Source organism: Danio rerio, chromosome 10 (genome assembly GCF_052040795.2).
Source record: "Danio rerio strain M-AB ecotype USA chromosome 10, GRCz13ab, whole genome shotgun sequence".
Taxonomy (NCBI): Eukaryota; Metazoa; Chordata; class Actinopteri; order Cypriniformes; family Danionidae; genus Danio; species Danio rerio.
This window is the reverse complement of record NC_141030.1, coordinates 26,799,313-26,821,877: the sequence shown is the minus strand read 5'-3', so window position 1 is coordinate 26,821,877 and position 22,565 is coordinate 26,799,313. Positions and strand designations below refer to the sequence as shown.

General features: G+C 36.8%; 1 protein-coding gene and 1 long non-coding RNA gene across 23 annotated transcripts in view; one reads left to right on the top strand and one right to left on the bottom strand.

Annotated features, from left to right (window-relative positions):
* cadm2a (cell adhesion molecule 2a) overlaps positions 1-22,565 on the top strand; it is a 755,249-nt gene that overhangs the window by 715,416 nt on the left and 17,268 nt on the right. For 13 of the 21 annotated variants that reach the window (XM_087269780.1, XM_087269778.1, XM_087269777.1 and 10 more), the window contains 4 exons: positions 2,544-2,705; positions 4,295-4,385; positions 5,219-5,397; positions 18,879-18,989. In XM_087269780.1, the coding sequence (XP_087125906.1) occupies positions 2,544-2,705; positions 4,295-4,385; positions 5,219-5,397; positions 18,879-18,989 (543 nt within the window). 21 annotated transcript variants of the gene reach the window in all.
* On the bottom strand, positions 7,519-9,513 carry LOC147842061 (uncharacterized). Of its 2 annotated transcripts, XR_015501133.1 has the most exons (5): positions 9,441-9,513; positions 8,359-8,485; positions 8,097-8,153; positions 7,744-7,786; positions 7,519-7,646 (listed from the first exon to the last, which is right to left on the bottom strand). It is a non-coding gene; the product is annotated as an uncharacterized LOC147842061 (long non-coding RNA). The 2 variants fall into 2 exon arrangements; XR_015501132.1 differs by lacking the exon at positions 9,441-9,513 and having other exon boundaries at positions 8,097-8,182; positions 8,359-8,491.

Genomic DNA, 22,565 nt, shown 5'->3' with positions numbered 1-22,565 from the left:
TGTTTGCTTGATTGTAATGTAAATAATACCTCCATAAGCCTGTAACGAGGAAACCACATCATTAAAAATAATGGAGATGAATTTAAATTAGGCTGAAAATCCCAAACACAGCAAGGGGATTTTGCCTTTTCATTTCAGAAGACCACCACTTGTTCCAATTGTAACATGCGCTGAAGTTGATCTAAAGAAACTTTTAAAGCATGCTGGGAATCTTCACATGCTCTAACCGTGGGGTGGAACAAACTTCCCACTTCCGCATCTAATTGCTGGGAGTGTTTGCCTGCTCTCAAATAAAGTTTCCTCGCTCCATTCACAGCCATACAAAGTGTTATTCATCTGAACGCTTTTATGAACAGACTAACAGTCTGTTTGTTTGTTTGTCATATATCCGGAATAAAAAATTTACCCCCAACCTCATGCCTGCATCTCATAAGCATCCCAAGAGTAAGAATACCCATAGAACTGTACCTTCGTCTTTGCATGTGTGTGTGTGTGTGTGTGTGTGTGTGTGTGTGCAGGTTTAAATGATATCTTCTGCATGCTCAGATGCTCCTGGGCGGGTGGTGACACCCCCAGAGGAAGCTGATTGACAGCTTGGCAGTGATAGCAGAAGTAATGCTGGGAGCAGAGAAAGTGAGGGGGAGCAAATGGAAAGAGAGAAAGAATGAAATGATTTGTATAGGCAAAGGTGTCTGGATTCATAGCTTATGGTTGGACCTGAATCTAACGGATTTGGAAGGAGCAAAGTTTTTTTGTGATTCTGTCTTTGAATATATGAACACAAATCAACAAAGGATGATGCAATAAAAAATTATGTTTACTGACGTAGATGAGGAAGATCGTCGACCAATGGCAACAGACACATTTCCCCAGCAGGCACACATCATAAGACGTTAATGTTAGGTTAAATGTAGTTCATGATGTCAAGTGACCAAAATTTAATGCCTATCGTCTAAGGACAACGTTATTTTGACATGAAATTACATTGATATTTGGTTGATTTTAGGTTATGTTGAACCTTAAAAGTGATTAAAATCCAACATCTGATAGATGTTATAGCGGTAACGTCCACACAACGTCACGGTTTAACATGATTGGACATTGATATCTGGTGGGTTTTAGGTTTGACGTTTGACATTGACGTCGACCTATCGTTGGGTTCTGACGTCAACACAATTTTAATTTTTAAATAAAATCCAACATCCCCACAATGTTGAGGTACGTCAGGGTTAAACGTCAATGTGATGTCATGTTGACGTCCTGTGGCTGCAGGGTGTACATCAATCTAAACCTAAATGGACGATGCTAATTTATGGTGCAAATGAACAAATCAAGCTATTCAGGCTTTCCTGCATAGTACCAAAAGTAATGGATTATGACAAACATTATAGTTGACATCCACATCCTTTTCAGTTACTTGTTTTACACTGATCTATTATTTATATAACGCTTACTCATGTTACACTTAGATTTACCTAAAAAAAAAATGAAATTGAAAATGAAATGAAAATACAGTGAGAAAATATAGTGAGTTTAAATTAAAAATACAGTGAGAAATTTTAAAGCATCTCGGCTGGAAACTCACTGAAAGCACATCTTAAGTAAAATGGAGTCTGTGATGGCTTTTGTCAGATCAGAACATTGTCTCTGTCTGGTGATTCTGTGAAAATAAAGAGAGCATTTGATTCCGCATTCACTGTGGTGTTTCATTAAAATAGCATATTATGTCATGTATATTTGTTTGAACAACTGGTAGACAGTTGTAAAATGGTAATTTACACTCTTAAAGATGCAATAATATCCTTTTGATGAAAAATTTTGTAGTATTCGTTAAGCTTTGAGATGCAACAAATTAATTGCCCTGGCTTTATATTATAAGTGCTACTAGACAGCAGCGTGTGCAGCATAAGCCTATGAATGCAGAAGCCATTAGCACACCGAAACAAAGAACACAAAACACAATCTGTTGTTCGACTAATGGAGTTTTCAGGCAGGAGTAAAGGAGGAAGCTGTTTTACTCTGATAGATGTCTCATGTGCAACACTATACATCAACACTAATTCTATAGAAGCAACTGTAGGCTAATTTAATTAACATTCCAAGAGGATTATTGAATGAACCTTTCACAATTACAAAAAGGAACTCCCGTTTCATTTCATGGGAGGATCCAGCTTTGTTAAATGCCGAAAAACAAGCATTGGATCAATATTTTTAACTTTGAGAGAGTCAGATAAGAGTTCAAGTTTTACTTTCACCAGTTTTGGATGTGCGAAAAGATAGAGGCAGGATTCAAGAGCATTCCAAACACAGCGATGTGCGTCAGTGGGTGGAAATAATGAATGCAACTCAACTCTGGCTTCACACAGCTAAAGTTTTCTATTGAAACAAAGTCTTAAAAAAGGAGTGGTGCATCTTTCTGAACCCCTGCGTTCCACAATACTTCAAGTTCTCACTGTAACTTTGACTGTAATGTACGTGAAGCTCTGAAACACACGACAAACACGTTTCATCTTTGTTGTGCTGTTCTTCTCCGATTCTCTTAGGTGCCAAAGAGGTGAATGCCAGTGGCAAGACGTTTACAGTGAAGAGTTCTCTGCGGCTCCACGTGAACCGGGATGATGATGGTGTGGCCTACACTTGTAGAGTGGACCACGTGGCCCTGACTGCAACCCACGAAGAGACCACGCAGGTCTTGGAGGTCCACTGTAAGTGCAGCCAACATCTCATTCCACTAATCCATATTTCTATCTGCAAGCCATAAACTATGTGAAATGCCACAAGTATATTATAAAGGCATCTCAGTTGAAAGACAGAACAGGAATGTCCAGACCTGCTTCTGGTTGGGTCAAATCCCAAGTCAGCTAATCAAGGCATGATAACTGTATAAAGAAAAGTAGAAACTTTGCTCAATGTAAAACAGCAGCAAAGTTAAGACCACGACTATAAAGATTAAGCTGTAGAGAAATTTTACTGTTGGGATCACGTTCAGACAGATTTTTCCAGCTAATAACATTAAGGAGGAGAAGCACTTTACCATCGAGACCAGCAGCCTGTAACATCTGATGGTTACAAGTGTGTAATGTAAAAAAAAAAAATTAATAAACCAAAAATAGGGCACAGGGCATCAAAATAGGTGGCACAGTGGATAGCACGATCGCCTCACAGCAAGAAGGTTGCTGGTTCGAGGGTCAGTTGGCATTTCTTTATGGACTTTGCATGTTCTTCCCGTGTTCATGTGGGTTTCCTCCAGGTGCTCCTGTTTCTCCCACAAGTCCAAAGACATGTGGTATAGGTAAATTAGGCAAGCTAAATTGACTTGTGTATGTGTGTGAATAAGTGTGTATGGATGTTTCCCACTAATGGGTTGCAGCTGTAAGGTCATCCGCTGCATAAAAAATATTATGGACAAGCTAGCGGTTCATACCGCTGTGATGACCCCAGAATAATAAATGGACTAAGCCAAAAAGAAAATGAATGAATGAATGGGCTTGTGCAATTTTAAAGGTACATGTGACATTGTGGAGAAGCTCTCTGCTTTATGTTGAGCCCTCTTTTCAGAGATTATTTAAAGATAATGACTATCTTAAAAACAATTGGTCATATCACTGGCAAAATGATACAAATTTTCAAAGAAATTGACATGGTCATTCTACAAAATATAAAAATAAAATTATGTCAGCTATGTAGTGTATAGTTTCTCCATCTTTGTGTTGCCTCCTTTGAAAAATGCTGGAAAAAATGTATTTCACTAAACTGACTATATTTGCTAAATTTCATTTTATTATATAAATTACACGAGCTGGATTCACTGGTCAGATCTGCTATAAACGTGCTGGTGTGGCTACACATAGAGTTATCGTTATATTTATAGTTATCATGCTTGGTGTGAACAGCCCTTTACTAAGCTTACTTGAAACTTCTAGACTGTGTTAAGTCAACTGAAGCTAAAATCTCCATAACTGAGCTTGGACATCACAGATATAAAGCCATACAATCCTTCATTTTTGTTTCATTGGCTATTGGGTTACTTAAACCATCATCTAGGATTTTACCTTGATATATGCTGATAGAGCAGAGGTTATTCAAATTGATTACAGACAAAAATCATTTACCAGTTAGAATTTCTCTTTGAAGCTTTGATGTTGGATCAATCTACTGAGATGCAGTGGTGCGTTTGAACTTGAGCGACACATCACATACCTTACCTTTTGATCTCTGTAAAGTGTCATTCCTCTGCTTGGATGCTGCTGTCTGAAACAATATTTCTTTGTTTGTCTCTCTTTCTTTGTCACAGATGCTCCCTATGTAGAGATCAGACAATCCACAAACGTCCCACAGGAGGGGCAGTACCTCAAACTGCAATGTGTACCTAAAGGAAACCCCTCGTAAGCATCCACCATTTATCAGGATCTCTCTGAAGTATAATGCTTTCAAAAGGCTTTGGGAAGATGTACAGTATCTATCTTCTACACCAATAAGAAATCGCCCTGTGGGTAGGCCATAGGCTAGCAGCTTAAAACTACATCCTCACATTAATGTTATGACTCATAAATGTGAAGCTGTTGAAATGAAACTGCTTTGAACAGCTTCAACTATACCTTAAGAGGCTCTTAGCTGTTGGTACAACTGACGCTAAAAACGTATCCCTAAAGAAAATGGTTTGAAAAATCTTTCATCCACTTTGATGAACCAGATTGTGGAACACTGTTTTGAATATAAAGCTAAAGTTAAAAACTTGAAAACTCTGAGTGAATTTTGCATTCTCAAAGCCTTTTCTATAACTCTGTGGTGTTGTCTTTCCATTGATTTTAGCATTAAAGGGGTCAAATCATATAAGGAATCCAATTTTCCTTGATCTTTTGAGATCAAGGAATGAAATCTTTTGAGAAAAGTCCTCATTGTAGTATGGAAACTTTCAGAAGTCAAAACCTTCAGAACTTTTCTCTGTCAAAAAGAAAGTTTGTTTTAACTTACACTGCAAAAGCTTACTATGGATTTCTAGAATAATTTCTGCAAACATATGATAAACCTGTTTCTCATATTAATGAAAAAAAGGGTTAGATGTTAGCATCTATGGCTCTGGAGACCCCTAAACAATAGAATAAAACTAATAAAAAAAAAAGATATGATATGAAAAATTTATGTGAGTGCTTTATTAAGCATCATGGAAAAGAAGCTGAATTATGCTGTTAGAAGCTAAAAATTAGTGTTTCCCCAGGCCAGACCCTGTGCTGTGGACTAAAGATGGAGGAGAGCTGCCAGACATGGACAGGATGATTGTTGATGGAAGAGATCTCACATTCACGTCACTGAACAAAACAGACAACGGCACCTACCGCTGTGAAGCCACCAATCACCTCGGCACCAGTCATGCTGAATTCAAACTGGTTATTTATGGTGAGTGACAGATGGATTACATTAACATGTCTGTTAAGCAAACACAGCCCTTGCTGCTGTCTTGGAAAGCATCTGCATCGCTAATCAAACCTACGTTTCCTCCCTGCTAATAACTGTCATTTTATTTTCAAGCCACTGAAAGCTGCAGTGCCTTAAATGATTGCTGATTTGAAAGATCAAAGGGATAAATCAAACATTTTTTATGGCATTTGTTTCTAAATTCATGTTTTGAATGTTATTTGGGGCTTAATATGGAAGTCAGTGGGACCCAAAACTTTTACATTTGTGTTGTCATATTTTATTTAGTCTTTATATTACTCACTTACTTACTCACAGGGCCATTTTTATATCGAAGTTGATATTTTACCGCACGATGTTGGTGTTTCATAACATAACATTTTTACGAGGTGAGTCATTGGTGGCCTAATGCTCAGCCCCCAACTTGGAGGACCAGAACATACACACACATACACTACAGACAATTTAGCTTAATCAAATTCACCTACATGCGAACATGCAAACTCCACACAGAAATGCCAACTGACCCAGCCGAGGCTCAAACCAGTGACTTTCTTGCTGTGAGGCAACAGTGCTACCAGCCTGATCTCAAGAGGAAACGTAATTATTTTATGTTTTGTCAGTTTAGTGGCTAATTCGTACGAGTTCAGTCATAAGAAAATGTATGATTTTAAAAAGGAGGCGTGGCACACAACCACACCCCTAACCTCAACCGTCATTGGGTGATGAGCAAATTGTACTAAATTGTACGATTTCATACAAATTAGCCCGTAAATCAAAAAGTTACGAATTGCTGTTAAATTGCGTTGGTGCTACCCATTGTGCCACCGTGCTACCCTAGTATTTATATTATCCATAAGAAATGATTGTACTACTTCAAGAAGCTTCAAACCTGGTTGAAAATTAAAGCATCCCATTTGGTGTCTGCATCAAATTAAATTTAGAAAATCAATAATATATATTTAAAAAGAACGGTTTACATAAATATTTCAAATAATATATGTAAATCTGTTCCACTGTCCTGATAAACGAGTAGTGGTTAAAAGAATATTATCAAGATAGATTTATTGTGGCATGAAATGTGTCTTCACATTATTCTGGTTGTTAAAGGGGTGGTCCACTATGATATTATATTTTGAACTTCAGTTGATGTGTAATGTAGATGTTTGAATGTAAACAACATCTCTGAATTTAATACGCTCAAAGTTCAATGCAAAGGGAGACATTGGCTTTTACAGAGTTACCATAGCAAAGCCTACAGTGAACAAAGTTTGGATATATAAAAAATTACATCAAGGTTAGTAAGATCACAATGGTTTCCAGTTACATGCATTCACAACCAGCATATACCAGAATCTCTCCCAGTTCAGTGCTGGATTCGGTTAAAACTCCAATTAATGAAGTTGTGGATTGTGAGCCACAACCTTTTAGGTGTTAAAATTGATCAACTACACAGCAAAATATGGGGACCCAAAACAACTCTATGGGTGTTAATTTCAACACTTTGAAAGTGTCTCATGGGGTCCACTCAAAACAGACTTAAATCAACACTTTCAAAAGGGTTGGAACATTGACACCGAAGTAAGGGTTAATTTTAACTCAGGGCAGAGTTAAAAAATGTAACCATATTTAACACCACCTGGTGTAATATATTGTTATTTTATTCAACTCTCTTGAGTGTAAATATGGTAAAAAGGTCAAATAGACTGTAAATTACAAAATAAAAAATATTTTATTTGAAAACATTCACAACTTCAACAATTCATTAAATTTTTAAAATGCAACAATGTCAAATATGCTTTAAATGTTTTATTAGTACAGACAGTATCAACAAGATATGATGTCCAAACTTGATGTGTTATCAGAGCAATTTGAAAGTTCAATATAGCGTCACTCATAGTTTTCTTCTGAACTCATGGTTTTCTTCTGAAATTACATTTTAAACAACTTGGTGTGCAAAACTTTCACTTCGGGTGTTTCCTTGGTCCTCCATATCAAACACAGCAGTTTAAATGAAGGTATAAATGCTGTAAACTTGTGTGAAAACAAACTGGAGCTAGGAAATCTCATCAAGCATGTCCTGTGAAAGATGTGCTTCCCAGTCACAGGATGACCTTTTTATCCATGACGATGTACAGTAGTAGCTGCTGATCGCTCGTCTGGTGGTTCCTGAAGCACGGATATACTGTAGGGTGATGCTCATCTAAGAACTCTTCAAGACTCCAGCATGACTAAGAAAAATGTTTGAAAACAAATTGCAATCAAATTCTATGATATATTTAAAAGAACATTTAAAGTAAATAAAACATTCAAGAAATCTAAACTCACCTTTTGAAAATCTTCATGATGATCCACAACTTGACTCTCCCAGCTGGATGAGGTGACAGGATATGGAAAAGTAGAAAAAACACATACATCACTGTTGGATCTTCAAAAACAATTAGGTTAACCACTATGACTAGAACTGGAAAAACAGGCAGCTGTCTGTCCAGAATCCTCAATTTAACACAACACTTGGAGCAAAATCTAGAGGAGCTTAAAATCTTTTATATCATTTAGTGATGCTGACTTCCCCAAAATATTGGCCACAGTGTAAAAAATATTCATAAACTTACAGTTTTCTGTAAGCGTTTGCGTGCATGTGTGTGTGCGTGTGTGTGTGTGCGTGCATGTTTCTTTACCAGATTCAACTTGTTAGGCCCTTTCAGGTCCAGTATTGATGCCACCTTTCCTGGAGTCTAGCAGATGTTTCAGGTCCAAATATAATCTAAAATATTAGGATAAGCAGAAGAGGAAAAGTGCAGAGCAAAGAGCAAAACATTATTTAAGTAACAGTTCACCCACAATACAAAACTTATCACCTTCATGTCATTTGTTATTCTCTAATGCTCTAATACCCTCTCAGCTTATTGTGAAACAAATACAGAACTTTATTAAACATACCTTCATTATTATCACCACATATGACCAAGAAGGTGTGCTTGGTCATTTCATCAACTCTGGAAATACACCATCCGTCTCTAATCAGCCACCGTCACAGGGTCTTGTGTTATTGTACAGAGAACTGTGGCTGTTAAAAAACAACAACACATTAGTATCTAACACATATGCATAACCTTCAGATAAAAAAAGAGAGATGAACATCACAAAGTATACCTCACACTTTTTCCACATATCTTTTGATTCAGATGTTGATTATTGATGATAAATCTACAAATCAAACCTGTATCATCATTAGGCTGCTCAAATATGAATCAGTTGATTCATTTTACAGACAGGTGGCTTTTTACAACGCACTAATAAAACGGAAATGTTGTGTACAGTACATGCTAAGTTTAACCTATAGTTTTAAGCACAATATCATGCGGGAGAAAAAGCTTGACTAAGATGTTCCTGACAACAGAAATAGCCTAACTTACTAACGTCATCCCGAGTTGGGAAAAGTCATTTTCGGGGGATACAGAGTTGATTTGCGGGAGGTAGCGGGAGAGATGAGTACCGGTACCTAAAGAGCAATGGGATGAGTTGCGCGCGACGTACCTGAAGAGCGGTGGGGGTGACTTGCGCGCGACGTACCTGAAGAGCTGGGAGGGATGCGGTGGAGAGGGGCGTGCAAAGTGTTTAATGACCGGGCGGGAGACGCGCGATTTCCGGGAGATTATCATTCATTTGCGGGCATCTACTTGGGCATCTGGGAGTCTCTGTGCATTTGCGGGATAACGTTAACGTTAGTCCCGCAACTTCCGGGAGACTTCTGTAACGTTAAATGTCTGATAAAGTGCAAACGCGGTCATTTAAAGACATTAATGTTAACATTCCGACTTTAATGGTTGTCAACACTTAATATAATTCAAGCGTACGTTATCACACGAGTTATGGACTAACGGTATATGGACGGCCACGAATGAACCAGTTTAAAAGGGCCGCGGTGTTTAAAATAACCAAATTAACGTACACGAATAACAAACAATCATTTGTTTCAGTCAGGAAGCCTTTTACAAGTAAGCATATGTTCATTTACTCACCAGATATGTTTTAGAAACTCTCCAGAGCTTATGGAAACCGTACTGGGTTGCCGTTAGCATCCGGGCAGAGTAGGTTAACGTTAGGCGGCTCCGGGGATTCCCTCGCTAGTTTGCTTGGAATTAAAGGAGAAGTGTCGATTTTATTTTACAGATGGGTAACAACGCACAAAATGGCATTAAGCGTGACAGAAATGTGTTGAACATGTACATTTGATGTTTTTATGCACTATGTATGCGTGAGCATATATAAAAACATTCTTCTTGAAAAGAAGTGAATAGTAATGCAGTTAAGCTAGATACACAAACGACCATGAATGAACCGCAGAAGTTTAAAATTGTCACTCCATTCTAAAGTTATTAACTTAACAACATGTTTACAACTGTATTTCCTTAAAGAAAGTCAGTAAAATACCAACATTTAGGTAGTTTGACTCACCAGTTGCTGTTCTAAACCTCAGATGGAAAATGGCGTCTGGAAAATTCTTCAGTGACTGGGGCTGCATGAATTCCCGGATGTTGGAAATAACACCACCAAGTGTTGAAAAGATAACTCCTTGATTTCGCACTGAATAAAATCAATTCTAACTCTTATTATATTCATTTATCAAAATCTAACTCTTTAACGTCAACACTTTACTCTCAAATGCTTCAACACCGAGAATTTAACTCTGATGAATTTGCTGTGTACATGCACAGTATCTAGCATTATCGGTATGTTGTAGCAAGGATGTAAAAACGGATGTAAACAGTGGGAAATGCTGTTTAGCACTGCTAACAATTTAGCTACAAGTTCAAATTTATCAGTCAAACACCTGTAAACACCCACAATCTTCACCAGCTCTGCACCGTCTGTTCACTAATCGTAGTCACTGTTCTACAGCACTGCTTTCCCTGCATTCCACATCTCAAATAACTAACTCTCAAAAGTTATGAGAACATTTTATATTCCTTGCACATGCTTATTCTGAATATATGTGAAAGATTTTATTTTAGAAAGCAGGCGTGAGGTTTAGCTGTGTGCTCTTAATTTTTCTGTCTAACTCAGGCAGCTAATGCTGCTAACATCTGCTCTGAGTGACAGTATTTACACAGCACAAAAGCATGTGCTTGTAGTGGCGTGAGGTGGAGCCAATCTGAGAATCACAGCACATTACTGTTTGTTAGTTGACCAATCAGAACCTCTTGAGGGTGGGCCTTTCAGAAGAACTAGGAAATATGACATGCATTTTCATGTTGAGTATATGTATATAATCAAAGTAAGATTTATGAAAAAATAACGTGATTTTCTACAAGTGAAGCTTGAGCACAGATTGCTTTGCATCTTATAAACACTGTGGACCACGCCTTTAACATACCTGAAAAGATTTTATTAATTCTGCTTCAACACAGAATTACATTTTAGTGTATGTTTTTTGTAAATCATTCTGTAAATTATTAATTTTATTAATATTTTAAGTTTTTGCTTCAAACAGGAAACATTTAACCATCTTCAGGTATGAATGCATGGATTAAGTTCACATTTTCTTTAATGTCAATAAGAGAACTTCAAGTTTTGGTTCCCATTGGCTTTATGTATACTTCAAATGACAGAAAAGAGAAAATCACACATGCAGCATACAATATGATTTGAAGTGAAGGATAGTGCTTCCTTTGGAGTGAGATATTGTTTTAAAATGTTCAAATAATGATCTCTGCATCACAAATTCTGCTCAAAATGCGTTCAACAGTTGCAACCCACTTTTGTCTGAGCTCTTAAGAGAATGAGTTTCTCCTACTTAGCATAACAGCAAAGCATGATGGGACGGCTCTCGATACACCCTGAGGTTCAGAGGCTACGCTGCGTCCACATCTGCCATCTCTTTCATCAAAGGCAGCTGTGCGGATACGCTCAAAGGCTAAGAACGGATATGACTGTGGGCATCAAGCGGAAGAGTCTCTCCAGCCCCCCTGCTTGCGCTTTTGCCTTCTTGACACTAAACCCCTCCAGGCTGGAAGACTTTTCCTCAACCTCTCATTTCCAGAAGTTTCTTTTCTCTCACTTTCTTCCTTCTATCTGGGCTTTTGTATCCACCCACGGGGCGTCTTAAGAAGATTTAATTAGCCGTTATGGCGCAGTGTAGGGGTCCAGTCGGTGGCTCATTGAAATGTCAGGACACTATAACAACAAGGAGAACCAAAGCTCTTAATGATGTTGATACTATAAAACTGACACCTTCTCTGTAGGAATAAAAAGCTAATTGGGTGTCACAAATATAAAGCACCATGTCTGAATTCATTACTGTCTTTTTAAATGGCAAAACATGATGCCGTCCTTCCATCAGTGATTAGCACAGAACCTGGAGCAATATAATGGTCACTGTCCTTCATCAGATCACCTGTCTTGTATTATGCCAATTGGAAATGCAATATTACCTGTTCAATATGCAGCCGATCGCTTGATATTCCAGGCTGAAGGCTGCCATGTCAGCGGGCTACTTGAGAGAGAGGTACAGTCAATATTATTATTCAAATCTCACCTTAATTAAAATTGGGCCATGACATTTAAATAAGATATTAGAGCAGGCCAATAGTATCTAGACTGTTTGAACAGGTTTGAACACTTTAATAAATCTCTATATCCCCCAGCAAAAGAAATTTTAAAAAGCCGAAATCTCATGAACTTCTAGTTTCATTAGTTGTACTTTTTAAATGAGAAACAGTTTTGATTATAAAGTTGAATTCAGCGCTTAATATGTATATGAATATTTCTCAGAACAAAACCAGGAAATTAAAGTTATCGTGACCAACATCCACCACACATTTTTTGTTTTCCCGGAACGTGATGTCATTAAACAGTGATAACACAAAAAAAGCATCAAGTTTCTGAATGGTCTTTAATTATTTTGTGCCATATATGGGTCAATCGTGGATAAAAACAAACATATATCTACAAAACAAAACTTTTATAAAACATCATTATGCAGTTTTCATTTAGTTCACTTGCAAGTGAAAAATATTGAAATGTATCCCTCTGTCTAATCTTCAAGAAGAGCCCACAATTAGCTATTGAGTCATGACATGAAAGATTGCTTGCTTCTGTCTCCTGCTGTCCTGATACAGGGGCAAAGTTCCATCTTCTCGAGATCTCTTCGATCAGGCTTATTAGCAGCTTTACTTGTGTTTTTAAAAAGTGAAAATATGCTTGACTGCCTCTTTGCTATTTTTAAAATACAAATAATATTTAGGCAGGCCACTGTGCCATTATTTATTTTCGCTGATCACTGAGTACAAAACAATCACCAACCAATGAGAGTGATTATAAATGTAAGAAAGCAGATTGGCTGAAAATATTGTTGAGGGCCAATAGTTAAATGTGCCTTCTGTTTTAACTTGTGCGTGGTGACCAGCATTGTGTGTGCACACAAACAAAATTCACCCAGCCTTCGTTTCCACTCATTAACATTCTGTTAGTGATGTGACGTTGTGCACCGAGGCTTCGAAGCATGTATCAAAAAATGATACATCTGTAAATGAAGCAGTGTACCAGAGCTTGATTCGTTTAGCTGTAATCACGTATTCAGTGACATCCGAAGCTTAATTTTCTGTACCCAAGGTACTGCTTCAAATTTTGATTCAAAGGTTTAAACACCCCTGTGGGTTAGTAAAGTGTATAGTGGGATAAGGCGGCGATTACATACATTTCTACTGTTTCAAAGCACAGCAACAATCCCACGCGCCAGTAATTCAACTAAAATGCAATAGTAATTCATAGTAAAAAGCTTTAGAACCATAGTAAAATGTATTATTTACAACTATTTTTAAAGAATGCCATTACATTTTGTAGTATAGTGTGTAACGGAGGTCAGCTGACGAAAACAATGCAAAGCAAGTCTCGCTCTCATAGCCTCCTCCTTAGAGCTTAAGCCTACCATGCAGGAATCGCTGGTTCAATCCCCACTTAGAACGAGGGTGTGGGTGAAGGATCGGTCAGAATAGAGAAATGTTAAAAACTTATAAATAGGGATGCACCGAATATTCGGCAACCGAAATTATTCGGCCGAAAATAGTCAAAAAAGCCCTTTCGGTGTTCGGCCGAATAAGTAAAAAGGCCGAATAAATTTTGCCGAACAATGACGTTTTTAATGCCGCGATCAAAAAGTAACCCGCGTAGAGTGAGAGGCGCGCGCTTTATGCAGCAAACATGTCAGCAGTGTGGAAGCGCTTTAAAGTGTAAGAGAAAGAGGCAAAAACGGCCGTTTGCAGACACTGTTCTGCTGAATTTTCCAGAGGAACGTTCTCTCTCTTCTCGCCCCCTTTGAGCAGATAACAAGAGAGATAAGCTCATCTGTGGCAGACGTCAAACATTTACTTGCAGCACTAAAGCGTCTTTTAAACAAAGAGGCTGAAACAGACCACGGAGTGAAAACAGCTAAAAGTGCGCTCTTAGAAGCTGTCAGCGCACTATTTAGTCAGGCGGACTCAGAACACATTTACTTTTTTCGCCATATAAAATATCATTACTTGGATATGGGGAAAAAGCTGCGCACACGAGAAATGATCCAGGCCGAGTTGGACTTGGGAAAGCCGCTAGGTATTGGAGACGGACGGTCAGGTGATGCACAGCGCAGGAGATGAAAACAGCGCAGAGAGTAAACGGGCTCGTACTACAGATGAGCCGCGACTGTTTAGTGCTGCATCTCATGTCATCGATGAGAAAAGGAACCGACTTTCATGCGAGACAGCAGAGAAGCTACTTTTTATAAAGAAGAACCTGCCACTTTTCCTGAAGAAGTAGGCTTATGTCTAGGACAGTTATTCATTTGTTGTCATCCACATTTTTTGCACTATTCAATGCACATTTGTTGTTTTAGACGTACAGGTACATTCTTTCAGCTGTCAGTTATAGGCCTAACATAGGCTATTCAAGAAGGGGGGCTTCAAAGATGGCCAAATAAAAATATTTTTTTATTTTACTAATTTATTTATTTTAAGTTATATTGTGATTTGTTTGTATATTATCTGCTGGAATGTTAAAAAATGTTCAGTGTTAAATATTTTTGAAATTGTATTTTTGTTATTTGATTTATTTCTCTGAAAAGCAACACAAAATAGTAAAAAGCTAATTTTTACTATTTAATTATTGTAATGGTGAAAAAATTGGCAAACTAAATGGAAAAAAATGCAAAACACCGCATTCGGTATTCGGCCTTCGGCCTTCGGCCAAGAATTTCATTATTATTCGGCTTCGGCTTCGGCCAAGAATTTCATTTCGGTGCATCCCTACTTATAAATACCTTTAATGTTCTTACAGTCATTGGTGGTGTAATGTAACTTACCTTATTTGTAAAAAAAAAATTACAGTGTGTAAATTGCTTATATTGCTACTGTTGTATTGCTACATAAATGAGGCCAGTTGTGAACATTTGATATTTTTGCAACACAGTGCTTTCCCACACTTTAACCAGCAGAGGTCCTCATTGAGATCTATTTTGAAAAGATTTGAGTAACGGACCTTTTTCCGTTAAAGTTTCACTATCACTAAATTCTTTCTCACACACAAATATGCAGGTTTTCATCCCACACACATTAATGCTGGACCAAATAAAATAAATGCCGCAACGCAAAACACAAATATCTGACATTTTATGGAACAGGATCTGGCAAGATCCAGCTCAAATTAAGCACTAGTTGAATTTCTGGAGCAGTGGCTCATTGAATATAAGCTAATGAAAGTGTGTGTGTTTTCTTTTTAAAGTTTCCTCAAACACATCTCTAATCTACAGTTGGTTGGTCAAACCCCAAGCCACACCCTCAAACTCACCCTATTGGTTGAGTTAGAGGTGGCTGAACGATTAAACAAACAGAGCAATGTTTTGATGGCAATACAGTCTGTGTTTATACTTTTTGAAGAAGTCAGAGGACAGAGAAAAAAGCTACATCCAAAACATACTCAAACACCCCCACCATACAGAGACTTGCCATCTGCAAAGAAATGATTCAAGCAATTATATTTTCAATAAAAACATCATCTGTGAGATGTTATGCTCTAGAGAAATGATCAGCTACTGTATGAGTGTATGATAATGCTGAGCATGTACCTTGCTGATTATCTGCACTGCATTTTATTATTAGAATGATAATGAATGATATCTTTGCGTATCTCTCTGTGCGCTGGAATGTTTCTCCATATCCCCAGGCAGGAAATCTACTGTTTTGTGCTAAATAAGTTTCAGAGAAAAAAAGTTATTTATTCATTACTAAATGCATAAGTAATGTAGTTTGGAAACAAAAATGCATCTCTTACATCTCATCCTCTCGCATAGGCTCCCAAGGCACCAGTGGTGTTTGATAAAGCAAATATTATTGCTATTGCTCTTACTTTGAGCCGAGCTGTTTTTGATATTCCTACCACTAGGAATATTAACAAACCCCTTTTAAAAGGGTCGCGAACTGCGTTTTCTATTTTGCAATGTTCTCTGGGGTCCACTTATAATGTTAGCAAGATTTTCACTTCAAAAAACATCCTAATTTAGATGTAATAGGCCATTTTCTCTCCTGTTGTTCACCTGTTATATAGAGTGTGCCATGATGTACTCTGAAAGCAAAATTCATCATGTACTGCTTGTTCTAAAATGTGAATAATACCTAAACAAATATGGAACTAATATTTTTTTAAGGGCCTAGTAAATAAGCCAATAAGTAACCACAAGGCAATAACAAAAAATCCCTTCACAACATCTTAGCAACCAACAGTTTTGCATCGCCCAGCACCACTCACTTTTCCCCCAGAGAAAGCAATAATCTAGCCGTGAGCTGCTGTTTGCTAATGCCTGCTCCTGGAACCTGTGGTCTGTCTAATTTCTAGTTAGCCAGAGCTGGTAGCTGCTGTGCAATTTTGAGCTATCAGCTGGATTACTCTGCTTGTCTGCTTGAGTCCATTAGTATGGTGGCAGCCTGGTGATTTAGCTTATCAACTTGAGCCCAACTCTACTCTCCTGTCCTTATCGCTGCGCTAAATATGCTTTATGCATGCAAAAACGGCTGCCAGCATTACACTGATTGTGGAAGCAGAATTGTATTCAAGAGTCTTGAATGATGCCTGCTGTTTTTAAAAGCTCAAATCACTCAATTTAAACACCACCTTAAATTATATGAAATTAAAGTAGATTGGTGTGACCGTTGATTTTGCATAAGATCATTTGAGCTTTTTGATATCAATTTTGATCAGATCTCTGACCAATTAGAGTTAAGGACAAAACTATTAGCCCTCCTGTGGTATAATATATATATATATATATATATATATATATATATATATATATATATATATATATATATATATATATATATATATATATATATATATATATATATATATATATATATATATATATATATATAATATTATATTGTATTATATTTATTATATTATATTTCCCATGTGATATTTAACAGAGCAAGGAAATGTTTCAGAATGTTTTTTCTGGAGAAGATTTTATTTTTTTAGTTTGGCTGAAATAAAAAACAAAATATAAAAAATATATGAGGTCAATATTATTAGCCTCCTTTAGACATTTTTTATTGGATATAGAGCAAACCACTGTTGGCCACTGATTTGCCTAGTTAACCTAATTAACCTAAGCCTTTCAATTGCAAAATATCTGGTAAAATATTATGTACAGTCATCGCGGCAAAGAAAAAAGTAATTAGTTTTTACAAATTAGTTTTACAAAAAAAACTTATATTATATACTTATATTTTTCAAAATGTGTTGGAAATAGTCTTCCCTCCGTTAAACAACACTTGGAAAATATTTGAAAAAGTAACCTTTACATGAAGGCTAATAATTTTGTCTTCAACTGTATACTGGAGATTCATTAAAAAACAAGGTTAAATTCTAAATATCAAGATGTTATTTAAATTTTAATGGCAGGCATAATCTGGGCATAAGGTTGTGTTCACACTTGTAATGCAGTTCTCTTGGTTGTTTTGGTCTGATCCCAAAAAATAAAACAGCATTCTTAGTACTACTTTACTTTATTCAGTATTTTTTTAAGACCTGAACCTAAAGATGCCACATTTTTTTATTTTATTGATTTGCAATAGAATTTGGTTAACATTGCCAGAAATTCATGTCATATGCACAAATGAAACCGAGAGATGCATTCCAGATACCTGTATTGAACTGTAATGTGCAACAGTGACTATACGTTTACAACAGTAATTTAATTATTTGCCTTAATCTGAATAAGATTGGATAATAATAATAATATTGGATGCGAGTACAAACTGTTGTTTTGATGGAATTTGATGCCATACATCGTATGAGAAAAAAACTGTATTTCGCGAGCGATGCAGATGTCTGCAGTTTATAGTCACTCAGTAGGTGCGGTAAAAAGTGTCAAACAGCCATGTGTATAGAGTATCCTGACGCAAAATGCAATGAAAATCCTACACGACGGTAGTAGGTTGATTACGGTATTTACGTGCCTGTACTGCACCCTAATAATGCGACTAAAATTAACATATTCCACATTCAATTTCTTTTTAGCTCGATTATGACCTTAATCAGAGTATTTTCTTAATCGTATTAAAATTAGATTATTGGTGTCCATGTAAATATGCTCATTGTTTTGATGATGAAACACAGATAACTATTATGATATTTCTGTCCTTTTTCAGGACACATCTTGTGACACCACATCTTGTTTTTCATTAGTTTATAGATCACTTTAATCCATTTTTGGTGCATTTAGAGTTCAACTGAACTAAACCAGTGTTTCCAGTGGTCTGGATCGACTTGTTTGGTGTACATCAGGGTTCATATATCAGCATCTACACTTATTCAAATGAACCACACTATAATTTCTGATCAAACCAAACCTGTCAAGTGTGAACACACCCTAAGAATATGCAGGCTTTTGTGAAAAAGGTGTAAGCTTAATTTTTGCAACTTTTACATGTAACTTTTACAAACTGCACTGATATAAGGATAGTTTATGAGGAACAAACGGCTTGTTATGGTGATTGTTTCCACATTTTCTCCTGCATGTCGTCTGTGCAGACTGTTTTTGATACTTCATCAAATATTGATGCTTTTCTCCCTGCATGCGCCTGTCTTTTCCACCACTTTGTGAGCAAAACTGTCACTTTGCTATTGTCGTGAACAGTTTGATTTATTATACACAAAGCAAACCCATTATCTGCAAACATCATAAAGAAATACATACATTTTTATACTGTCAGATGTTCTGTTCGTGCTGTTTATTTCGACTGTTTATTCATGTGTGCATTGTTAAATTAAACCCATTCAATTTTTTATTTGCCTTTTGTCAGCACACAACTATTGTGTTTCATTTGTTCCATTGTTATGGTGATGTTCTCTTCCCCCTTGTCACTGTTGTTTTGTCTTTTGTCCATCCCTTTTTTGCTTCAATGGTTGTTTGTTGTGTACAACAGATGCCCCCACCACACCGTCACCATCCACCACCTCCCCTGCACCCACCCTCCCAGACACCACAGGTCCCTTAGACTCCAAGCAGCTCAATTCTGCTGTCACCGGTAACAGAGGTACTGTACAACCCCACTGCCCTTCCTCCTTCTCCTTCTCCTCACATGCCTCCATCTCTATATCTCTCTATTCCTCAAGCCTGTTTCCTCTGACTGAACCCTACAGCTCCAAGGGCATCTGGAGAATGTTTCTAAACCCTACAGTCACTCCCTACCTTCATGTGTCCTTGTTTAACTCCTATCTCTTCCTAAAACTTGCCTTCAAACTATGATTTCTAGCTTCTCAGCTGTGACAGTTTGAGCTCTTTCTGTGTCTTTAACTTCACTCAACTGAAACTGAAAATGTCATTGTTTGCTTGTCATTTCAAATATGAATGCTGTTATTTTCTGCACAAAAGTAGAATTTAAGACACTTTACAAAACTTGGCTTTCACCTTAATAGTACAAAATACTGCTCATACCACTCAAAATACCACTTGATGATTACTTTTTCCCTAGGAACACAAGTGCTTCTCGTTTAAAAGTGCAGTTTATAAATATTCAGATCTCACAGATGACAGTAGGGACTAGTCAACTAAACAATAAAGCTCCTCATGAAAACAGTAATCGACTAGATGAAGTTTTATAAATTGTTTCATCGCTTCAAAGTCAAATATAAGACCATCTGAAATAAAACATTGTTTTTAAAAGTGTATCTGGGCAAAAACTACCTGTTTATCTCAGATATCACATGTATTTTCTTAGTGTCAGTGTCTAAAATGAGCACATGTCGCAAGCAAGGTGTATGAATATTTGGAATTAGAAGGAAATGTAAATGTTTTGTATCTGAGATTGTTCTCAGATGCCTATGAAGGGTCCATGAATGTAGATGAGCTTGTGCTCTGCTGAAAAGAGCTGTCTATTTATCTACCTCAGAGGTTTTACAGAAACCAGAAAGTCATTATCGAGCTAGGCAGCAATATGGTGCCCTCTTTTCAGACTCTGCATTGATGTGTGTTATCGGGACTGTGTTTTGCTCCTCGTTCTGTTATAACTGTCCAGGTTATTTTTACGAAATCTTTGTTTAACCGACAATCAAATTTGTTGAAGCACATATCCAGTGTTAGGCAAGCTACTTGGAAAATGTAGTGAGCCAAGCTATTAGTTTCTCTACTTAAAAAGTAGCTTAATACACTAAAAGCCTAGTTAAGCAAAAAACTATTTAACAAAATAAATGCCATAAAACTAGGTGTTACACATTTAAAATACTTTAGTAATTTATTGTAAAGGGAAATATTTAGGAATAAGCATTTTATTGTATATATATATATATATATATATATATATATTTACAACTCTTTATTAATGGATTGTACGACATTAGTAACTATCCTGAATTAATAAAATGAAGGAATTTAATAAAATTAATTTAATAAAAAAGTACCACAACAAATTAATTTGAGTACTACTTTACTTTTGTATAGTAAAACAGTATAGTACTTACTATAAATTATATAAATTATAATAATAATAAATTATTATTATAAAGTATTTTAAGTATTAAGTATTTTTTGAGCATTTTTTAAGCACATCAACAGAATTGACGTAATTGCATCTTAACATGTACTTCTTGAGGTATGATCAAAAGGAATTCTGCTTAAGAAATAACTCCTCTCCCTCAGTCATCTTTCCAGCAAGCAAATTTCTTTTGTTGGCCTAAATGATTGGCGACGTCAACGATCAGAGCAAGAGGTGGCAGTAACGCACCAAAAATTTTGTTGTCAACCACCGTAAAACAGAAAAAAGAAGAAATCTTCATTCTCGCCATTATATGGATTAACTTTCATCAGCTAGACACCAGCCTCACAGCTCCGTGAATGTCGATGCCATCACTTATTGATCCGCTATCGGTAAATGTAGCTTGTGTGGACACTACTGTGCTACTTGCTTAAAATAATAGCTTCGCTACTAAAAAGCTATTTGATTTAGAATGTAGCGACGCTACCGCTAGCTATTGAGAAATGTAGTTAAGCTAGTAGCGTCACTACTTGTAGCAACGCTACCGTCCAATACTGTACATATCACTATTAGCTTAAAAACAATTGCTTTACATAAATGCACAATTGATTTTATATCAATGCATTGATTTGACAAATGCATTGATTAGATATTAATTTTAATTTAATTAATCGCATTTGGAGTTTGCATATTTCACACCCAAAATGTAACATATCTTAAATTTATAATTGTGACATTTGTTATACCATACGAGTCATTTGGTAATACTAAATAAAATAATTATGGACTTTTTCAGGAATTTTACACACACTCCTAATAATGTGTCATAAAACCTGTACATTATACATAATAAACACTTGATATTTTGCAGGCTGTTGAAATCACTTAATAAGTAAAAGTTCCTTACATTTATATAGTGCTTTTCTGGACATTCACAGTGCTTTACACATTTTTAGGGTAATCTCCTCATCAACGACCAGTTTGCAGCATCCACCTGGATGACGTCACAGCAGCCATATTGCACCAGACCACACCACACCAGCTAATTGGTGGAAAGGAGACAGAGTGATGAAGCCAGTTATGATATGTGATGGATATAGGATGAGCAGAGGCTAGTGGGCAAATTTGGCCAGGATGCAGGGGGTAAACCCCAACTCTTTTTCGAAGGACATCCTGGGATTTTAAATGACCACAGAAATTTAAAACCTTGGTTTAACATCTTATACAAAAGATGGTACACACTGAGCAGTATAGAGCCCCTCTCCTGGAGAATCTTCAGTCTATATCGATCACTGATTGGCTCCTGTACTAGAAGGCCGGGCTTCATTCGCATTATGATGTTACAATTTCTCCATTCAAAACTACATGAGTGACATGTCTTGTGTATTCTATAGTCTTTGGCTTTATACAGAAAAGCAGAAGATTTCAATTTACAATTGTGTCATCCAATGTCCATCTTAATCAATTGGTTTTTATTTCTGTAAAAAGTTATTGTAAATAGCAGTCAGGGTGGTGCTATGGTGGTGCTAAGATGTGCTTAGTAATCTGTATACAGCCAAATAGTGGAAACACCTGCTACCTCAGGAAATTCCAATTTTATTGGAAAACTTGCACTTTCAAGCACTGACATTAGTTTTTGCATAGGTAAATCATAATATCAGCAAGAGTATATTGGTTTTGGAGCAAGTTTTAATTGTCTGAATTAAATGGCACTATGGTTTCATAATCATCCTCCATCCAGAGTTAGTATTGTCTGAATTAAATGGTACTGTGGTTCCCTTAACCATCCTCTATCAAGAGTTTGTATATCTTTTAAGGGTCTTGACAACAGTTCCCATCAGTTAAGCCTCTAGGCACATTTGTACCATGTGACATAAGTGTTCTCTAGATCCTTGCAGTGAGCGTCCAGTCTCAGGGGTATTAGGGTCTGTTTTGTTTCTTGTTTATGAATGCTTCAGCTAAATATAGACAGTGTGATTTATAAGGTGTATCCAAAAAAATTTTGCCCTCCCCATGGACTCCACATAAGGTCGTTTGAATGTCTCCCTATTTCCGTGGCACTTGTGAGGGTTACAGGCCTGCTAGTACAACTCTGAGGGAACTTTGGACAAAAACAAAACGTCTGGGCTCGTATTTTAT